This window comes from Centruroides vittatus, unplaced genomic scaffold (assembly GCF_030686945.1).
Source record: "Centruroides vittatus isolate TY-2023 unplaced genomic scaffold, ASM3068694v2 contig_3360, whole genome shotgun sequence".
Lineage (NCBI taxonomy): Eukaryota > Metazoa > Arthropoda > Arachnida > Scorpiones > Buthidae > Centruroides > Centruroides vittatus.
In genome coordinates this window covers 38,292-54,264 of record NW_027122155.1, presented here as the reverse complement: position 1 = coordinate 54,264, position 15,973 = coordinate 38,292, and the positions used below count along the sequence as shown (strand labels likewise).

Genomic DNA, 15,973 nt, shown 5'->3' with positions numbered 1-15,973 from the left:
ATTCAGAATCTGAAATTTTGAGATAAACAAGTAATATGTCATCAATCTAATCATGGTTATTGGTAGCTTAGGAATCTAATGTAACTAAATCCATTCCTATTTGGCATGTTTTAATAAAAGGTGAATATTATAAGAAACTTTTTTTTATTTGCACAATATAATATGCTTCTTTTTCTTCTCAAAGATCCCTGTCAACATATTTGCAGACCCACAAGGATCAATGGCTCACACATTGTTGAAAAATCTATTATCTGAATTATCTCAAATATCTGGATATGAACATTTCTATTGTTCAGCACTACACACTATGTGAAAATTTTTCAGTGTTTTCAGATAATGCTTTCAATGATATTAGATAAAGAAAGCAGTTAAGTATCTCAGAATGAACAGATTGATGGGAGATGATGATGCAACACTTGGACACACTGCAAGTGTTGCATTCCTCCAAGAAAGACTTTCTATAAAAAACTGATCATTTTAGGTGTTAGAAACAAGAATATATTAGTGTTTTGATTATTAGCACTAAAATCCAGAAAACTCCACATGGCCAGCTTGTTGGTGCAAACCTGCAACCAACTACCGGTGTTTTATCCACTCAAACATTGATGGGCTAAATGCAAAAGGAAGCCAGCATTAATTACCAGAGCCCAGATCCAGCTTTTCTTGTTTTAAAATTTCAAGTAATTTCAAAAAGTTATAATGTTTTAATGAGATTATTTAAATTATAAATGTATGTAATTTTTCCTATTAACTTTAGTTAAAGTATTTTAGAAGTTAGACAAAATTTAGAAGTTAGACAAAATAGCCATGGTGGGAAAACAATTTCATTAATACAAATCTTTTCTTGCCAAATCTGAAATTTTCCTTTTTAGAGTATTTTTTGGTGTTCATCCTTAACTAAATTTTTGAGCATTATAAAAATTCATTCTGTAGTCGTAGTCATAAATAAATTTTGCATTTTTGAATGTCAAAAGGTCCATTAATCTCTGTCTGTGCTAAAAATAATCATTCATGGCACTGACTTCAATTTTATTTCTATTAATCAACATATTGCATCAAGTTTATAATTGTATATGCTATCCTATGATGACAACATGTGCTTAAATTAAAGCATTCTTTTAATTTGAAATATTTTTATGTTAACTTATGAGTTGAGTGTTGCAAATTATATGGCAGGCCTACTGAATTATTTGTATGATTTAATTTGAATTTTTCAGACTACATAATAAACAATAATAATTTTTGGAGAAATTGTGTATGTTTGGGAGGAATTTTAGATCCTGAAAATTCTGCACCCCTTTTTGTTAGTTACATTGCATCACATTACTTCTCGTTGCCTGGAGACAGCTACACTTGGTCAACCATATTGTGAGCAAAAAAAAAAAAAAATCAAGGCAACCAAGAAATCAAATTTCCTGACTTTCTATGACTTCTAATATAACCTGAGTGAAATGTTGGATTAGCAAAACATGTAAATAGCAGGAAATTAATGATGAAACAGTATGATAGCAGAAACTTGAATTTTGTTCTAAAATTTGTTAATTTCTTCAAATTATTGCATTCAAAATTCAAATTTCTAGGTTATTAATTAAAACAGAATCTACTGATTTAATTATTTAAAAAATAATTTTAATTTGCCATCCACTATATAACCTGAATATGACTGTGTAATGATTAATCATCAACACACTTATTGTTATCTGTTGTATCTATGTATTGTTATCTATGTATGGTCGATAAAACACATTTCAAGAAAAACTAAATAGAATCAAATTTTCAATTCAAAATTAGTCTATAATGATGAATTTATAATCAAACTAGGTAGTTATATAAATAATCTGGTTTTATAATATAACATCAATAAATTTCACAATTAAATATTTACTGTATACATTTATTATTTAAAAATATAGTCAAATATTCTCCATCCATTTGTAATCAGGAAATTTGAAATAATTTTTAAAAATTATTACAAATTCCCTAATTATACAAACACAATAGAAAGCATAGTCACATAATACAAATAAATTTTGTTATGATCCAAAACAATAAAATAAAAAATTATTCATATGAAAATAAAATACAATACCTCTGACAGTTTCTTTAGAACGTCTGGAGTTCTATGCTCTGCTAGAGATTTCTGATAGAATGTCTGTGCTTTCTGAAGATTATTTAATTTTAAATATGAGCTTGCTATTCTTGCATATGCTCTGTAAAAACAAATTTAGGATTTTATCATATTTACAGTTTAATTATATAAAGATAAAGCTTTACCCATTATTAACATACTTTGCAATCAATTTGAAATCTGCTCTATTTTCTCTACCAATATCAATTGCTTTCTCACATTGTTCAATGCAAGTTTCATATTCTTTCTTCTCAAAATATACCGCTGTAATAAGAAATTTGAAAAATTATTAATTAATACAATTCTATTTATTTTAAAATATAAATCTTAATAATTACTATAAATAATCTTTAATGTAAGCTTAATCTTATACTGTCAACTAATAATTAAAGAGATGGTCAACTTTTGTTTATACAACTTTATGTATTTATGTAACTATAATCTTTCACTGGACAGACTATAGTTACATAAATATATTAATAAAGTAATGAGGAACAGTTAGTGAATTTCAATGAGGATTAAAACACACAACAGGATAATATATTATCCTAACAGCATTGCTATGAAGACGGCTGGATGGCTGAGCGGTTAAGGTGGCAGCCTACTGCTCTGGGGGACCCGGGATCGAATCCGAACGGGTCGAATAATCCCCAGGAATTTTTCGGGGGGTGGTCCTTTCGGATATGTCAGGCCCCGTCCCTCACCACCCAATCGCCCCATTGTGGACCTGGCCGAACCCATAATGGGCCTTCTAAAAGAGGCCCTCTTAGTGCCCATAGGGCGGAAAGAGTAAAAAAAAAAAAAAAAAAAAGCATTGCTATGAAGTAAATTATGACAACTAAAACAATTACTGTATACATCGGCCTATATATAACAATAGCCCTAGCTTAACTTTAATGTTTTATCTCATTTACAACAACAGCATTATATTCGGCTACTTTATTAACAAAATTGGAAGGTGACATTATCATCTTTATGATTTTGTTTCAGTGATTATGGTAATCTACATTTAATAGCACATTTCTCCAGTAGATATAAAGGTCTGAAAATCCCAGAATGGAAAGGAAGAAAGAAGCAAAGACGTCTGTAAGATCCACCTGTTCCAATTTTAATTTTATAATTTTTAATTGGATATTTTCTGTTTTTTTTTTTTTTAAAGAATGTTTTAAACCCGATGGCCAAGTAGCCTCTAAAGAAAAGTTCGGTCGTCAAAGATATATTCTGGAACATGTGATAAGAATAAATGGTGGTTACCAATAAAATATTTTTTGGACAGACTGTCTTTACTTAACTTACAAAAAAGATTTTATTTCATTTTTTAAACTTTAAGTGCAGAAACTTAAAGTGAACTTTAATACTAATTATAAAGCAGAAAGTAACTTAAATATAAAATGAAACTCATTTTATATTAAAATTCAACATAGAAAAAAAATCCATTCTGAAATTTCCCCCTTTTATTAAGATTTTACTGTATTATAGTAATTCTGACTAAATAACAGTGTTTTGACAAGGTTACTTTTCTGTAAAATAAACTACTTGTATGAACAAAAACATTAAATAAACAAACTAATCTGAAAGTAATCTTTAATAATAAACTTATGATATTAATCATTTAATATCATAAGTTTATTTAATATTATTAATCAATTAATGTACTAAATCAAGCTTTCATATTTTTGTTTTATTTTTTGTGATTATAAAATGAAAACTAATTCATAAGAATACATTTTGTATATTTTTTTTTAAATCTTAAATTCAGAACTATTTGCAGTAAATGAAATAAAATTATAAAATTTTATTTCATTGATAATAAGTACATTGAATTTAGTTTACATCTGAGCTCTGTTGCATAAAAATTATATGTTACACATTATTAGTTACAAGCTACAAGACATAATACTTGCAGCTTGTTACTGATTATAAATAACTTTATGCAATCAAAATTGCTTATGATTAGTCATTTATAAAAACTTGTAGCTTGAAACAACTATATGCAACAGGACAGTGGTCCTCCAGTCTTTTTCTGAGAAGGACTATGTGAACTGTAAGAGACAAATCTGGAGGTAGGTACAAAAGATACAATGATTAAGATTAAGATGTTTTTATTTCTGAGTAACAATAGGCATAAATCAATGTAAAATTTGCAACTGTATTCAAAAGAATGTCAGAAAATTTGGAAATAAATTTTACAGAATCCAATATTAAAACCACTCAGACATTTGTTGGACAGTAAGTTTGATATTTTGATTTTATATACAGTATTTTACGGACTATAAGACGCACTTTTTTCTTCGAAAAATTGCCTCCAAAATTCAGGTGTGTCTTATAGTCCGTAAAATACAGTATTTCATTTTTGAAAAGGTTTGTTTGCAAAAATAGAAAATATCTTAAAATTTTTAACATTGTCTTCTGGCAGAGATTTATAAAAATTTAACAAACTCCCTTCTTAAATAGGGTTTTTATAAAAATTATTTGCAGCAAAGTCTATTAATTCTAGTTGACTTTTCAAAACTTTATATGCTTTGAACTAGTTTAGATGATGATAAAACAGTGAAAACAAGCTATGCAGACCAGATAAATATGCTTTGAGGCCATATAAAGATCCACAGACCATATTTATATTATTATGATCATCATCAAGTAATACATTATATATAAATTATATCATTTAAAAAAATTATATTTATTTACAAATTATTATTTGTAATAAAAGCAAGATTTTATTATATAATTTACAAAAATTTTTAAAACCAACCTGCTTTATTAGTATAGAATGTCATATCATTTGGATCCAATTTAATTGCTTCATCATAATGTTGCAGAGCTGTTTCAAAATCTTTCTTTTTGTAAGCAGCATTTCCTGCTTCTTTTTCTTTTAAAGCCTGTGAAAAAATAATTACATTAAATTTGTAAAATAAAAACTATTTTAAACAATTTTATTGGTTTCTAACTTACTTTCTTCTTTTCTTCAGAAATATCTACATCCATTGGTTCTGCTTTCTGTGCATTCTCATTTTTAGTATTAGGTTTTGCTGAACTATCATTCTGAATATCAGTTGAATCATCCATTGAAGCATCACCACTACCATCATCACTTTTTTCGAGATCAATACCAAGTAAAACACTAAGCGTGGTCAACATTCTTGGATCCTTCAATGAAAGAGATCTAAAAATACAAAAATTTCATAATTTAAAAAAAAACTTAGGTTTGCAACTTGAACACAAACTATATGGTGTATTTTCTCGGACACATGGCAAATTTCATCACTAAGTTTTCTTCAGTTGATACGTGTATTAAGTTTTGTACACGTTTCGGGCTGTTGACGCCCCTCTTCAGCCAACTTTAATTCACAGATTTTGCAAACATAAAATTGTTTTAAAACCTCTCTGTACATTAATTAATTTTTATCATCTAGTCGATCTTTTCTCATCGAGGCCAGAGATTCTGTTGTACAAACGAATTCTTATTGGTTTTGTTGCGTATGACTCTATTCATTTACATAGTGATGTGGTAGATGGGCCACCTCGTGGCACCATCTACCACATCACTATGTAAATGAATAGAGTCATACGCAACAAAACCAATAAGAATTCGTTTGTACAACAGAATCTCTGGCCTCGATGAGAAAAGATCGACTAGATGATAAAAATTAATTAATGTACAGAGAGGTTTTAAAACAATTTTATGTTTGCAAAATCTGTGAATTAAAGTTGGCTGAAGAGGGGCGTCAACAGCCCGAAACGTGTACAAAACTTAATACACGTATCAACTGAAGAAAACTTAGTGATGAAATTTGCCATGTGTCCGAGAAAATACACCATATAGTTTGTGTTCAAGTTGCAGAATAAGCACCGTACAAAAATTTCATAATTTAAAAAAAACTTAGGTTTTAATTGTTTTATAATTAAATTTGGATCATGGATTTTGTTATTTAAATTTATCTTAACAATTTTTAATAATAATTTTCAGAAATTTTTATTTTTATTACAGTTGAAAAACAAAAATAATATACTCACGTCATAGCAGAAGGATTGGAATGTAACTGTGAAAGCATTTTAACATATTCTGGATCCTTAAAAAAATCTTTTGTTCTAGGATCATTATGAAGTTTCAACAATGATGATGGATCTTTGAAAATATTTGGTATCCCTTTACCATCTTAAAAAAAAAAAAATATTTAAAACAGTAACAAATAATTTATAATTTATGAGAATCATTCAACTAACCTCTTGCCATTTGATCTTCAACTTCTTTAATACCTTCTTTCAATTGCACATTATTAGGATCATGTTTCAAACCTTCTTCATATGCTTCAATAGCTTCTTCATAACGTTTTAAATAAGCTAATGAAGCTCCTTTACGAGAATATCCCTAATAATTTAATAAAATCTATTTTAATTTACTCTCAACTATAAAGATCAAAATTTCACTAAACAAAAAATTAAAACTTATGGAAAAAATTCAAATTTTTTACTATGAAGTAAATTTGAGTAATTAAAATTATAGAATCATGAATAAATGGTAGATTTTGTAATATCATCTTATTTCTAGTTATTTCAGTATAATTTATAATAATAATAATAATAATAATAATAATAATTGTGAGAAAATTCCTGAATACAGACACACACACTGATACGCCTCTTTAATTTCTGTTTGGTTACTATGCCTTGACTCTGGTCCGGCTTAGTACACAGCCACCGGTGTTAACCGAGTATATCTCACTTAACCCAACATAATAACTCTCCCGTGGTCACCACCTGGTCGTGGTGGGAGAGCCCAGTAATTTTACTGATCCATAGGGCAATGCAAGCAGGAGCATAAGCTCCTGGTAGGGACACCCATGCCAGTAAGGTCTATGGGGAGAAATGAAGCTAAGAGTGACCACGCCCACATTCTGTGGAGATATTCATCATGGTAATAACTAGATCAAAGTGTGATACCGGCTCGGACGTCGCCCGGGTTAACAAGGTCCGCGTTCGTGGGTTAGGCAGAGGCTCACGTTCGAAAAATAGGTCACAGTCTCCCTTGGTTACCGGTGGCGAAAGCAGCACCGGCCCAAGCATGGCTACTGCAATGCCCTCAACAGATGTGAGGAACCAACCCAGCCTTGGTGTTTCTGTGGCAATGCATCCACAGACCACAAAGGCTGGAAAACCACGCCAACGGATGAAATGGACAGTAGAAATGAACGAGTTTATCATCCATACTTATTACACCATCACAAAACTCGAAACAAACATGACAGCATACAGACAACAACTACACCATAGATTCACACAACAGTATCCTCATCTCACTGTCACCGAACAAAGGGTTGTTGATCAAAAAAGAACAATTATACACAACAATCTTATTCCACAAACAACACTTGAACTTATCAAACAACAGGTTGCTGATCAAATACATCAACAGACAGAAACATCTAACATTAATGAAGATCATGTAACCTGTCAGGATAATCCAACAACAAGCATTGATAATAACACACATACAACAATTACCACTAATGATACTACAGACACTTCCTCATCCATCACTGATAACATAGACTTGGATTTAGTTAATACGCTCTCACTTATGTTTCAGGAAACACTCACTAAATATACAGGTACAGATCCCACACAACGACCACGAATACCAAAAATCAACACGTCAAAGGAAGTAGGAAAAAACACTACACTTACTACCACACTACATTCATTCAATTTCTACACTCGCAGACATTCATACATTAGTTTATGCTGGGGCAGTCACAGTAGTGACACACCATGGACTGAAAGTACAATCACAGACAAATACACAGAAAACACAATTCTATCACAAGCCTGCCTGGCAGAGAAGAATAGAAACACAAATAAATGACATTAGACAGCAATTAGGCAGGCTAACACAATACACTAAAAACAACATAACACCCAAATTAAGGAAACAGCTCAAAAACATTTTCAAGAAAATAAAAACACACACAAAACATGAACATCACAACACACGCATTACAGAATACATTGATACACTAAAACAAAAACTTGCTGCCAAAGCACGTAGACTCAAACGATACAAAACATGTACACTATGAAAACAACAAAATAAATTATTTACAAACAATGAAAAACTCTTTTACAGACAAATCAATAACAAAGCAAACACTGTTACACAGCACAGTGGCACACCAACAGAAGAAGAACTCACAACATATTGGTCTTCTCTTTGGTCCAGTGCTGTCACGCACAATGCTGATGCAGGCTGGATCGAGGAGGAGAACAGAAACTTGCACAACATACCAACTATGCCCTGTGTTGAAATAAACATACATGATTTCCAATACACTGTTAACAGAACACACAACTGGAAGACACCTGGTGTAGACAACATTCACAATTTCTGGTACAAAAAGTTTACATCACTGCACCAGGAACTAGCTAAACATCTAACACACATCATCATCAATCCACAAGACATGCCAAATTTTCTTACCCAGGGCATCACCTACATGAAACCTAAAAACAACAATACCACAGACCCCACACAATACAGACCAATTACATGTCTTCCAACACTCTACAAATTATTGACATCCTGTATCGCAAACAAAATATACAAACACGTTGAAGAACACAACATTCTAACAGAACAGCAAAAAGGTTGTCGTAGAAACCACAGGGGATGCAAAGAACAGTTACTCATAGATTCAGTCATTCTACGGCAAGCACACAAACAACACAGAAACATACACATGGCATATATAGACTACAGAAAAGCATTCGACAGTGTTCCACACAGTTGGCTGCTACATATTCTACACATGTACAAAATACATCCATCACTCATTGCATTCTTTCAAAACACTATGCAGCACTGGAGAACAACACTACATCTCAGGGTTAGTAACACTTCCATACAAACAAACCAAATTTTTATTAGGCGAGGAATATTTCAAGGAGATTCCTTGAGTCCTCTCTGGTTCTGCTTAGCCCTGAACCCATTATCCAACATGTTAAACAACACGCAATATGGTTACAATATCAGACACAAAAAAACAACACAGTTTACACTGTCACATCTCATGTACATGGATGACATAAAACTTTATGCATCCACACAAAAACAACTTCATCAACTCCTACAAATCACACATTCATACACCAAGGACATACAAATGGAATTTGGCCTAGATAAATGCAAAACAGTTCACATAGAAAAAGGAATCCTGAAGAAAGAAGATTTTGCACTTGGAAATGGAGACATTATTGAATCCATGGAAGAGGGCGAGTTCTACAAGTATTTAGGATTCCAACAGGCCAAACTAACAGAACATACACAAATAAAGCAAAGATTAATTAAAGAATACCAAAGTAGGTTAAATGCTATTCTCAGAACAGAGTTAAATGCAAAACACACAGTTAAAGCAATAAACACATATGTCATCCCAGTACTCACATATTCTTTTGGAGTTATACATTGGACTCACACAGATCTCGAGCAACTCCAAAGGAAAACAAGAACAACACTTACTAAGCATAAACAACATCATCCTAAATCCGCCACAGAAAGATTAACCCTTCCACGTAAAGATGGCGGACGTGGCCTGATTGACATAGTTAACCTTCACTACAAACAAATACAGTCACTGCGAGAGTTTTTCTACAAAAAACAAGAAACATCACAATTACATAAAGCAGTAACTCTAGCAGACTCAAATAACACACCATTAAACTTACACTCACATCATATGGACACAACACAACATATAAAAAGCATAGACACCATTAAGCAATCGTGGGCTCGAAAGGCACTCCATGGCAGGCATCCTTATGATCTGGCCCAGGATTTTGTTGACAAAACTGCGTCAAACAGCTGGTTAGCTCGGGGATGCCTCTTTGGGGAGACGGAAGGATTCATGATTGCCATACAGGATCAGGTCATAAATACTAAAAACTACAGAAAACACATACTCAAAGATGCAACACTCACAAATGACACATGCAGAAAATGTCACATCATGCCAGAAACTATACAACATATCACCTCTGGTTGCAAGCTCTTGGCACAGACAGATTATTTACACAGACATAATCAAGTAGCAAATATAATACACCAAGAGCTTGCAAAGAAACACAAATTAGTAGACATCCACGAACCATACTACAAATACATTCCACAGACAGTATTGGAAAACAACACGCACAAAATGTACTACGACAGAGCCATAATCACAGATAAAACAATTTACCACAACAGACCAGACATCACACTCATTGACAAACACAATAAAATCACATACATTATAGACATATCCATTCCAAACACTCACAATATACAAAACGCATGCACTGAAAAAATTAGCAAGTACACAGAACTCGCCCAGGAAATAAGGCATCTGTGGAGGATGGATAGGGTGCTTATTGTACCTGTTGTTCTCTCCTCTACAGGTGTCATACCACACATACTACACAAAAGCCTGGGCACATTGGAATTGAATAGAAACACATACATCACACTGCAGAAAGCCACTATATTGAATACATGTCATATTGTGAGAAAATTCCTGAATACAGACACACACACTGATACACTTCTTTAATTTCTGTTTTGGTTACTATGCCTTGACTCTGGTCCGGCATAGTACACAGCCACCGGTGTTAACCGAGTATATCTCACTTAACCCAACAATAATAATAATAATAATAATATGTATTTACTCGGATATAAGACGATCTCGCATACAAGACAAGGTGCGACTTTAGAGATCAAAATAAATAGAATTGTATTAATAAATCTAATTTTCATTTTATTTCGTTTAATACAAATAAAATATCATCAAATGCATGTATTAACCAAACAACCATGTTTGCCTTAATACATGTTGAATGGAAAACAAAACCAAAACATTATAATGGCATGACTTGAAAAGTTTATTTTTAATGATTCAGAATATGCTAATATTCATTAAAAATAACAATTTAACTAATATAAAATAACTACATTTATAATGAGATGCAATGCAGTTTTTAATTAATGGATGTAGGATTAAACCAATAAACAAAGGAAAGTGTGTCTTAATTTGTTTACAGTAGGTGTCAACTTATGCTAAATAGACTGTAGACCTATAATGACAGCATGAAGTATACACGGTTCACAGAAATTATTGCAAAAACACAAAGAATCCTTTGCCTAGCATATAGGATGACCTAGGTTTATAAAGCTGTAAAAAAAATGAATAAAAACCTAGTCTTATATGTGAATAAATACAGTAATTTATCTGTTGTAGTCAAAATCCCTTAGGAAATTTACTTCCCCCTTTTCCTATGTTTTTTTTCTTTTTTTGATGTAAAGGAAAAAGGTCTTTGATCTACAGAATTGTTGATTATTTTTTTCAGTTAAAACGTTTTTACTTTAAAGATCTGAGGGAGTTTTTTCTTATGTTTAAGTTGAATTTCTTGTTAGTTATCTCTTGGAAATCTTTATATAACAAATTCCAGTATTTTATCATTTGAAAGACTGGGGCAGTTTGTCCAATTAAAAGTTTTGTTGAGGGTTTTAAGAAGTTATGGTTTAAATGATGGCTGTAGTTTTCCTTCCTGCGATGATTTTCAATAATGTTTAGAAGATAACTGTTGTGTGTTTTAAGCTTTATAAATTTAAAGGCAAGAAGTTCAGTTTGCTTTGCATATAAAGTTTTTATGTTGTTGATTTTTTCTTGTTGATAACAATAGGAAGTTGATTCGTAGCAGTTTGATGTGGTCCTCCATATAGTTATACTGTATTGAATTTTCGGCTCTGTACAGATATGATATAAACATTTTATCGTATTTATGTTTAGGAAATCCTGTATTTTTTGATTATGCCAGTAAACTCAGTGATAGTTTTTGTTAAATTTTCGATATGTTTGTCGTATCTGAGTTTATCATCTATTAAAACAGAGATATTTTATGCAGTTAATTCTTTCCATCTTCTTTTCATTTATTATTATTTTAAGTTGTTCCTTGTCAATGTTTTTATTTTATTTACAGAGTAGAAATATTTTGTTTTGTTCTCATTCAGTTTTAACGTATTTGAGCTCGTGTAATCACTTAATTTGCAGAGGATGTTATTTAGTTCGTATTGCGCTGCTTGGGGGTTGTTGTTGGAATGTATTAGGACAATATCATCAGCATATGCTATTACTTTCACTTCTAGTATCACTTCAAATAGGCCATTTAAGTAAATATTGAAGAGTAATGGTGCAAGTATTGATCCTTGGGGGAATTCCAGTTTTAGGTGAGAAGGTTTTTGAATATGCATTGTTTACTTTTACTTGACATCTTCAGTTTAACAGATACGACATTAACCACTGTACAGGCACTTCCTCTGAAGCCAATATTAATAAGTTTTTTTTTTGAGAATCTGGAGGTCTATGCTGTCAAAAGCTTTTGATAAGTCTAGAAACAAGGCTATTACTGAATGGGATTTTTCTAAATTGTTCGTAACTTCCTGTTTGAAATGTAATAAGCCATCTATTGTACAGAAGTTTTGTCTGTAAGCATATTGACGACAGTGAATCACATTTAGATTGGCAATGTATTTCCAAAGTTTTTTATAGAAAATTTTCTCTATTTTTACTAGCACGGGGATGATGATAATTGGATGGTAATTTTCTATGTTGCTTTTAGATCCTTTATTTTTGTATATCAGTATGACTATATTATAATTTAATTTCTTCGGGTAGGTTTCTGTTTTGAAGGATTTGTTTATCAGAAAAGATAGAGGATTAGCGATGATATATGCTATTGCTTTAATTATGTCCATATTTAAGTTATCCATGTCTGGAGTACAGGTTTTTAAGTTCATTATTGTATAATAGACTTCATTTGCAGTTGTATTCTCCAATACAAAAGAATTTAGTGTTCTTGTAGACAAATTTGACTGTAAGGGCTGATTCACTCTTACTGTAGATTCCTTGTTCCATGCGCTATTTAGATGTTCTGTGAAAATTTCAGTTATGATTTCATCATTTTCAAGTAGATTTCCGTTAACCTGCAATGATTTTATTTTAATGTTGTCCTTCTGTTTAGTTTTATGATTTTCTTTAATACATTTAAAAAGAAAATTTCTTTATTTATTTCTAAATGTTTTTCTGGAAGGTATTTGTCAATGAATATTAATAGTATAGACATTAGATAATCTGCAAGTTCATCCACTGAAAGGTCTCGTGTAATAATAATTCCAAGAGAAACAGGAAAGAAGAGCGCCCCATAATAATTTTATTGATAAGTTGTTTATTTTGCATCATTTTATAATTCTTTTTCCTCCTTTTGCTGTGTCTTTATCAGGAATAAAGACAAGTAAAGGAAGGTGATCCGAGACTAGATACTGGTGGATCAAAACTTTAGCTTCACTTATGTTATTCTTACAGTATGTCTAATAACGAGTGAGTTTGATTGCCGTACCTAGTGGGCTGTGATAAGTCTGCTAAAATTGTGAGATTTTCAGTTAAGCAAAAGTTAGTTAATTCACTGGTGCTAATCGAATCTTCTTTAAGCAAATCAATGTTAAGGTCTCCGATAATTAGTAATTTATGGTTTCAGCATTTGTTATTGGTTTTATGTGAGATCACCATCTATAACAGGTCAAAAAGCCTATTTGAATTTGTTGCCGGAGAATGGTAGAGATTCACCAACATATATTTACTATAGGTTATTGTTAAAATATCTATATAGTTTTCCATAAAAGTTAAATTTGATATTAATTTATAATTTAGATTCTTGTTAATGTATAGGACAATACTGCATGTTCACCTGGTGATCTTTCGATTTTCTTTTCTTGATAGTTATGCATCTTTGGTGGATAGCTTTCATTTGTCCAGGTTTCAGTCAGTGCTAGTATGCTCAAATTACAGTTATAATCTTGTATAATGTTCATAATTTCTGAAAATTTATTGTTTAAGCTTCTAACATTGCAGTAAAAAACATACAGCCCTTTACTTGTAAAATCTGTTATCTTGTTATGTTCTAGAAGTTCTTCCATCATCATATAAGCTGACAATTTGTTGTAAAGATTGTATGCGAATTGGTGAGAAATTAATGTCTTTTTTTATGTATATATTACCTCCATTAGTCCATGTATTTATTATTTTTCCTTGCTTTTTCAACAGTCTAGTTCTATAGAAAAGATTTCTGTTATAAGGCGACAAGTGTTCGTTTATGTAAATGTTGTTCTTTACTCACTATACCACAATTATTTGTCGTAATGTGCAGTTTCTTTTCCTTGATGATGATGATGATAATTTTTTGCTTTGTAATGGCATTTACGAATTTTACAATTATTGGGTGTGTTGGTTTATTTGCTGCATTTTGAATTTTTCAGTCCTGATTAACTCGGTGGACATTTATAATTGATCTCTTATCGAAGTTATTATCCACTTGCGTGATTATTTTATTGGTTATGTCGATTAGGTCTTCTTTTTGAAGTTCAGATACTCCTGCAATTTCTATCATAGAATTACACAATATTTGCTCCAAATTTTTTATCCTGAGAAATTAGTAGTTCCGATTTTATGTTGGCAATTTCTTCGTTCAAATCAGAAATATTTCCTTGAAAAGTACTATTATTTTCTAAGATTGTTATTCTAGATTTTTGTATTTAACTATTTGTCTTAATGTTTTCCACTTCTTTGTATATTGTCTTCAGGTTTCTAAATATTTTGTCAAAATTCTCTTATACAATAAAGTTGAGTGTCATTGGAGTGTGAGAGGTTTTGTCATCTTTGACTGCCAAAAGAATTAAGCATTTTGCATAGGTTCAAATTAGAATTGTTGGACTCACCCAAATTGTTTTCATCTGTTTTATCCACCAAGTTCTCTTCCAAAACTAACTTATTTCTTTGGCATTTTCCTTACAGCTTGAACATTTCCAGTTTCCCTTAGACATTTTGTTTAATTTTAGAAAGTTTGTACGAACTATGCCGTAGCAATCAGAATGTGCTGAGTTTAGACACTGGGAGCAAGTTAGAATGTCACTTTCTAACAGTTTGTAGTTGCATTTTTCACATGTACTTGATCTGCAAGTCGACATTTGCCCAAGCCAAACCAGATCACCTCACGATTGAATGTATATTTCAAAAGTGAAACTTATAATGACAAAAATATTTAAGACCTGAATCATTAAGTTAATTATACTTTATACTCTTGTTTTATGCAGGTACTGCAGTCCAGAGGTGCCAGGTAAAAAAAAAAATATGCATAAATTTGTGTTCCACCCAAGATACTTATGTAACAATTTACAATAAACAGAAAAATGGTAAAATGTGCTTAGAACATTTTACTTATATTTTTATTGTATGTATACCATACACAAACATGGAATTTCATAATAAAATATTATAAAATTCAGTATATGTAGTAAAATAGTGTGTATTGATAATCAGAATTATCTTTGTACAATCCATTGAATGCATATACAAATCCCAACTCTCTGCAAAAACATAAATCTATATACGGTAGTGTCTGTTTATAACCAATGTTCTTTATATCAGATAAGAAATAAAACAGTCTAATTTTCAAAAGCTAAAAGTTTAATGTCTCAAAGATAAAATGTAACAAATTATTACATAAGAAGCTGCCTGTTAAAACATCAATATAAATGCATATGGCTGCTTAAAAACCTCTGCTATTTTTGTTTGTCTAGTTTTGCTAGCTGCAAAGCATTCTGTAATACACAATTCTACCTCAGAGAAGCTCTCAAATAACAATAACGTTTCCAAAACTTTAGAAATTGGCATTATCAGAGCATCGACACCATCTGTGTAAGTTGTATTGTCATCTTCATCCTCACTAATTTCATTATTTTTGGTAGACACTGAAGCT

At 31.3% G+C, this 15,973-nt stretch overlaps 1 protein-coding gene across 1 annotated transcript in view; it reads right to left on the bottom strand.

Moving 5' to 3' along the window:
• Window positions 1-15,973, bottom strand: part of LOC136974002 (stress-induced-phosphoprotein 1-like) — a 42,156-nt gene that overhangs the window by 5,577 nt on the left and 20,606 nt on the right. Inside the window, exons 3-8 of the mRNA XM_067268771.1 lie at window positions 6,356-6,500; window positions 6,146-6,287; window positions 5,084-5,294; window positions 4,884-5,010; window positions 2,290-2,392; window positions 2,090-2,210 (exon numbers count right to left, since the gene is read on the bottom strand). Of these exons, the coding sequence (XP_067124872.1) occupies window positions 2,090-2,210; window positions 2,290-2,392; window positions 4,884-5,010; window positions 5,084-5,294; window positions 6,146-6,287; window positions 6,356-6,500 (849 nt within the window). The remainder of the gene's footprint in view (window positions 1-2,089; window positions 2,211-2,289; window positions 2,393-4,883; window positions 5,011-5,083; window positions 5,295-6,145; window positions 6,288-6,355; window positions 6,501-15,973) is intronic.